We start from the raw sequence: 6,927 nt of genomic DNA, 5'->3' as shown, positions 1-6,927 counted from the left end.
ATCTCAATAAATATGTTTGTGTTTTAAAATGGGGAATAAAAAGCTTATGGAAAGACAGTGTTTCAGGCAAAAGAGCAAATGAGAACAAAAGCCCAGAGCAAGAGCTCCAGAGACAGCAGACCATTTCAATGTGTGCATTGACTTGGGAAACCTTTGCTCTTGGATTTGAAAGAGATAAGTAGGTTAGGGGAAGGAAGGAGGACAAGATTGGTTGTGAAAAGAGAACAAAGAGAACAAATAGTCAATGACTTCAAACAAATACCATGGATTTTTGTGCAAGAAAGACCACTTGGATTCTTTAAGGCCCATAGGACAACTGGGTCAGAAAAGGAGAGAGTGGCATCTCTAGTCTACTTCCAAACCATCTTTTACTCCCTGCTCCTCCTGCCTCCTTTATACCCAACCTCTTACCATTCACTTATACTTTCCTTCCCTCTACAAATATTTGAGCATTTACTATGTGCCAGAAACTGTTCTAGGAGTTAGAGAGAAAGTAATTAGTAAGTTAAGGTCTGTGACCTCTAAAAGTTTACATGCTAGTAGGGGAAGGCAAGTGGTATTAAGTAGGAAGATGATTTCCTATGGAGTGCTGTGAAGACAGGGGTGATAGAGTCCTTAACAATAGGTATGGCACAGCCTCAAACGGTCTGTTCAGTCCCAGCTGAACAAAACACTATTTGGAAGCAGAATCCTAGAGACCCTACTGTGCCAGGAAATAATACCTTGGTTGCTAGATCATGGTAAAATGAGGGAGGATCCCAGGGAAGAGAGTATGGTCAGTACTGTGGAGGACCTCTCGGAGGGTCTGAGGAAGTGGTTATTTACCAACCACTGTAGAAATATGCCATTATTCTAATAACCAGTAATTATGTACTGGTGCTAACCATTTGATATCAGCACTGAGGTCTTAGTAACTGGTGCAGAGAGAGGGTTCAGGAGAAGAAGGTGTGGAGGAAGGCTACTCTAGATGGTAATATTGGGAAAGGCCTCTCAGAAGAAGTAACATTTAAGCTATGACCTGAATGAAAAGAAAGAGAAATGCAAGGGGCAGTTGGGAAGTTAAGTCAGGGGGGTGGGAAGAGGATTCTAGCCAAAGAATAGCAAAGACAATGATGGTGAAGTGCAATAAACTTGGTGTATGTACAGATTGGTACAAAAGCTAATGTTGCTGCCACGTTATGCTGTGTGAATTATAATAAATTAGGTCAGATGATAAGCACAGCCCAGACCTTTTAGGCCACAATAAGGAAGTAAAATGAGAAGCCACAAGAGGGAGGATTTTAATCAGGGAAATGATATAATCTGATTTACATTTTTAAAGGATTACATGGGCCTTGGTAAGAAGAATGGATTTGTGGGGAGGGTGATTAGGGAGAGAACAATGGAGAATCTGTTCTAGCCTGGAGACGATAGCAGCCTGAACCAGAGTAATGGCAGTGGAAATGGGGAAAAGTGGGTTGATTCAAGATTATTTGAAAGTTGTGGTGGTTTCAAAGAGAGATCCATACATTATTTGATATGTGGGCTAGGCCATTTTTGCATTGCTATAAACACCTGAGGCTGGGTAATTTATTAAAAAAAAGTTTTAATTAGTTCACGGTTCTGTAGGTTGTACAGGAAGCTTGGTGTCAACATCTGCTCAGGTTCTGGTGAGGGCCTCAGGAAGCTTACAGTCATGGAGGAAGGTGATGGGCATCACCAGCATGTCACATGGCAAGAGAGGGAGTGGGTGTTGGGGGAGGTGCTACAGTCTTTTAAACAGCCAGATCTCACGTGAACTCAGAGCAAGAGAACTTACTCATTACCATGAGGATGTCACCAAGACAATTCTGAGGCATCCACCCCCATGATCCAACACCTCCCACCAGGCCCCACCTCCACCATTGGGGATCACATTTCAGCATGAGATTTGAGGGGGACAAACATCCAAACCATATCAATATGCTTCAAGGCATATGGAGGGGAGCCTCAAGAGGTGAAGTTTAATTCTTCTCCCCTTGAATGTAAACTGGAGTTAGTAGTTTGCATCTAACAAACAGAATATGACAGAAGTTAGGGGATGTCATTTCAAAAGTTTGGTTAATAAAAGATTGTGGCATCCATTTTGGAGGCATGCTGTCTCACTCTTTCAGATTGCTCATTCTAGTGAAAGTCAGCTACCTTGTTCTGTTGTAGTTCTGTAGAGAGGCCCATGTATCAAGGGACTGAAGTCTCCCAAGAGCTGTGTGAGTAATCTTGGAGGCTGATCTCTCCTCTTCCACCCACTCCAGTTGAGCCTTCAGATAAGATGGCAATTCACAGTGACAACTCAGATTCTAACTCATGAGAGACTTGAGCCAGAGGTATCTCCCTGTGCCATGCCTGAATTCCTGACCCACAGAAATGATGAGATAATAAATGTTTGTTGTTTTTAATGGTGAGGCTTTGGTATAATTTGCTATGCAGCATATGATAACTAATATAGAATAGAGGATTATCTGATCTGTTTGGTGCAAGAAGGTGTGAGGAAAAGAGATGGATGAAAGAAGATATGTAGATTTTGGACTTGAGCAACTGGATGGTAGTGGTGCCATTTATTGAAGTGTGAGTTTGGGCAGGGGGGGATTAAGAGTTTTCCCTTGGAAGCATTTTGAAAAGACTATTAGACACCCCAGTGGGCATGTCAACCGGGTAGCCTGCTGGGCGCTGCCCAAATTCCTTATGCACTGTTTATGAACATAAGAAAACGATTGTTTGGTTTAGCAGCTAACCTTGGGAAATATCTCCAATCTTCCATTCTCGCCTTAACCCATTCTAATATGGCTTGTGTTCTTTGGACTCATGTAGAATTTGTTCTTATTAAGCCACCCATTCTCTCCATGTTATCAAATTGAGTAGTTGCTTCTCTGCCATAAGCATACTCAACTCATAGCCACTTTGGACACAGATCATAACTCCCCCTCTTTTCGAATACTCTTCTCTTTTGGATTCATTGGTTCTACTCTCTTAGGTAGATTCTTCTGCTCTACCTGGTGTTAACCAGGGTGCCTTAGCCAATGGTATTCAGTTGGTGGCCAGGCTGTGGTGGCTGGGCTTTCATTCATTTCTGCTTCCTTGGTGCCAATGGTTAGAAGGTTGGTTTCAGCTGACCACTTTCCCTCTCCATGTGTTCATGGCCTTTCATGTGGATGCTCCAGTGCAGTGGTCAGTTTTTTTACATAGAAGCTCAAGGCTTAAGAGCAAGTGTTCAGAAAGAGCAGAGAAAGAGGGCAGTAGTTACAATGTGAGGCTAAAGAAGCTTCCCCCCAGATAACTAAAGGCTATAAGTAAAGCATGTTGGTATTGGCTGGCAATATTCCAGAAAAGATGAAAGGACAGTTATTGCAGAAGAGAGAAGGTGTAACTGGGACCAAAAGCCTTGAGAAGGAAAGAGACATGTAGCAAATCATTCATAGTAACGGCAGACAGCAGAGAAGAGAGTCATGGTTGTACAGAGGCACCTCCTTTGGGTCTTTACTCAAGTGCCCCCTTATCAGTGAGGCCTTCCCTGACTGCCTGTTCTTAAGTGGAGGGTATTCCTTATTCCCTTTCTTGCCTTATGTGTTTTCTCCATAACATATGTGCATATCCATAATACACACATGCTAGAGCATTATATATGCCCTAGTGACATGTTCTGCTGATTTCTCAATTGACTCCCCCCATTGGAATGAACGTAAGCTTGGGGAAGACTTTTTGTCCTGTTATGTAGCATCTAGAACAATGTGCTATGTAGCCTGGTACATAGCAGGTACTCAATAAATGTCAGCTGCGTGAGGAAATGAATGAGCTGTGTGGGGGATGTACTTGAGTGAACTGTAAAGTCAGAGTGATGTTGAGAGAAAGATGCTTGAAATCCAGATGCTGGAAGGTGACACAGAGTAGTAGCCTGGTGAGAACAGTTAGATCTTGGGGGTTCCTACTACAGCCCTCCCTTCCGCACCTTTTTGGCTGTCACCATGATCAAGCGCCTGAATCCCTCTGAGCCGCAAGGACCTGGCTGGCACAAAGTGAGTGCTCACCAAAGCTTGACTGTCCTTTCCCACCTCTATTTGCTTCAGCTTGTTTGATCTCCCCTCCCCGACCGGACTAGGAACCTATTCTCGGTCTTCTCTCTTTGCAGTGGCAAGGAGCAAAAAGGCGCTTGGCTGAAAGCACTCCGCTCCGGCGGTGGGGCCTTCTGTGTACCTGGTCCGCCCAGCGAGCTGCGGACCCGGCGGGGTGGGGCGGGGCGGGCCAATCGGCGCTGCCCCAGCTAGGCTGCGGCTGCAGGCAGGCATAGCCTTCTAGCCCGTCGGTGTCTGCGCCCATCGATCCGTCTGTCTGTCCCCGACCATGGCGAAGCTGATTGTGCTCACCCTCTTGGGGATGGGACTGGCACTCTTCAAGAACCACCAGTTTTCTTACCAGTAAGTTGGGTTGTGGTGAGGGCTGCAGCCTTCGTCCTCCTCACCCCCTGCCAGCTCCATGAGCCCCCAGAAAGTAGGGTCCAGGCTGTTAACAGAACATTTACAGGTAGGTGCTAGATGTACACTCTGCAGGGGTTTCCTAAATGTTTGTCCAGCTGTCACGTGCCCCTTGAAAACAAACTCTTGCTCATGGCCTGAGACATGGGATAAGGAGGCAATTGCTAGGGCTGTGAGTGCCCAGGTTGTCAGCATACATGAATTAATTTTTCATGAAGATTTGTGTGCCCTGGCTACAGATTCACTTCCCAACCCGGAAGGAAACTAACTAACCAGGCTGGGGGTTCTCCTGATATTTTGTGAATTAGAGAAAGGAGTCCCCGTCCCTTCTGCGCCTTGACTGCCTGGCCATGGCAAACCTTCCAGGCTTGAAGATTCTCAAATTGAGGCTACTGAGGGCCACAGCAAAACTGCGTGTGGACCCGAGCAGGTGGGAGCTAACGTGTGCCGTGATGACTCGCTTCAGTGGGGGCAGGCCGGGAAGAGGGAGCCCTGGAGCCAGCATCTGATGTCCTGGGGTTTAGCTCTGCTCCGTGACTATGGGATTTTGGGCAAATCACTTTACATCTCTAACCTTCGCTGCTTCAGTAAACTGGAAACGGTAATACACACCTGCCTGGGACAGAGTAGCTATTCAATAAATGTTAGTTCCCTGCTTCCCTTTAAAGTATTTAATAAACGGTTAAGTGTTACACAAGGAGGGTGGGGATATTTTAAGAATGTATCAAAAGTTTCATAACTTGTAACAGGAGTTCATAGTCTAGAGATCATCCTAGTCTCTAAGGCTTAGTCAACAATGCCTTATTTACTCTAAAGTAAAACCCAATCAACATTAAATATAAAAAAATTATATGTGCTAATGGACTAATTAGAAGCTTATATTCAGAATGGGTTTTTACTAATTATTGTGGAGGTTTTTCTAATTTTTTTTTAAGTTACAGAGTGCTAGAAAAAAAGTAAGAAGCAGTTGGTAATCTTGGCTTTTAAATCATGTAAAAATTAGTTTGTGAGTTTTTATTATAGGTTTATTATAGGAGATTATAGGTATAGATAAAAATATATAAAGGATGGGTTGCTGAGCCTCCTGGAGTGGCCCAGACAGAGGAAGGAAGGGAAATTGTACCTACTGTTGGAAACCCCTAAAACCTAGCTGCTCAACTGGGTCTGGGGACCAGATGTCTGAGCATCACCTAGAGGCTCCCGGCACATGCAGAATCTCAAGCCCTACCCCACACTATTAAATCAGAGCCAGCGTCATTGAACAAAATCCCTGGGGGATTAGAGACCATGAATCTGCCCCAGGGAGAGAAGGCAAGAGATGACATCCTGAAGCCTGCATCAGGAGCAAGCCAAATCCCCAGGGTGGATGCATCCTTTTTTCTTCAGACTTGGAGTGTATGTGTGTGGGGCTCACAGGAAGCTATATGTGTCTGGGCTGGAGGGAACTTATGGAAGCACACAAGCGATGCCCCAAGAGATTTCTGAGTTTCCCAGTTGGGAGCAGCACAGAGAAAGGAACTGGGAGAGTTCCGCTAGACCACGAGTCTCCCACCTTTGTAGTCGCTGTATGTGCCGCACAAGTCCAAGGAATGCCTTGGATGATGGTAGAAACAGCTCCCCTCCCCCACCCCAACTTGGGCTATGGAATGTTGCAGCGCTGCATCTGTATGGCAGCTTCTTTGTCCCTACATTGCTAATTGCAATACATGAGTCCACTGAGTTTCCCTTCTCAGAAGGAAACCACAAAGCTAACGTTGGGCCTCTCAATGCATTTCTGCCATTCCATGCTTACTGTAGGTAACACACAGTTGTGGGAAGAGAGTAGTGGTGGATTCCTGATGACCTGGGTTAGATCTAATTTCTGCAACTTTCAAGTTATTTTACTACTTTATTCCAGAAAAGTTCCAGCCTGTTTCTCCACCTGAAAACTAGGGGATAATGATACGTATTACAGCATAGATGTGTGTGTGTGTATATATATATATACTATATTTATATAAACACATAAAATATATATATATGCATACATATATAAATCAGGCATATAGCAGGTGTCCTGTAAATGTTAGCTTTTATAGCTGTCATATGTGATCTCAAAAATGCACCTATGAAATCTAATGAGTGATACTTGAATATGTATTATAATTATACCTCATTGAAACTCTGAGATAAGGACAAATAATCCTCCAACCCTCCAGCCTCCCCTATGAGCGCAACCAACTCCATCTTCTCAGTCTGAAGTACTTGTCTTGTATCTCCACAAAACACTTCAGTGGACATTTGCAGAGTACCTTCTCTTTGCAAACACTGTGTTTCTGCTGGAGGTTATAGGAATGAATAGGATGCAGTCTTCACTCACCAATTTTAAAGTCTACTAGGAGCAAAAGAACAAAAACTGACAACTGTGAAACTGACAACTATGGTAAGAAAGTTGACAGTTGTG

At 44.3% G+C, this 6,927-nt stretch overlaps 1 protein-coding gene and 1 pseudogene across 1 annotated transcript in view; one reads left to right on the top strand and one right to left on the bottom strand.

The window, feature by feature from the left end:
* LOC105535599 overlaps positions 1–4,329 on the bottom strand; it is a 35,510-nt pseudogene extending 31,181 nt beyond the window's left edge.
* Positions 4,257–6,927, top strand: part of PON1 (paraoxonase 1) — a 31,917-nt gene continuing 29,246 nt past the window's right edge. Inside the window, exon 1 of the mRNA XM_011974683.1 lies at positions 4,257–4,427. Within this exon, the coding sequence (XP_011830073.1) occupies positions 4,354–4,427 (74 nt within the window). The 5' untranslated portion in view covers positions 4,257–4,353. The remainder of the gene's footprint in view (positions 4,428–6,927) is intronic.

This window comes from Mandrillus leucophaeus, unplaced genomic scaffold (genome assembly GCF_000951045.1).
Source record: "Mandrillus leucophaeus isolate KB7577 unplaced genomic scaffold, Mleu.le_1.0 Scaffold148, whole genome shotgun sequence".
In the NCBI taxonomy this organism is placed as follows: Eukaryota; Metazoa; Chordata; class Mammalia; order Primates; family Cercopithecidae; genus Mandrillus; species Mandrillus leucophaeus.
Note: the sequence above shows the minus strand (reverse complement) of the source record. Positions and strands in the feature narration are given on the sequence as shown.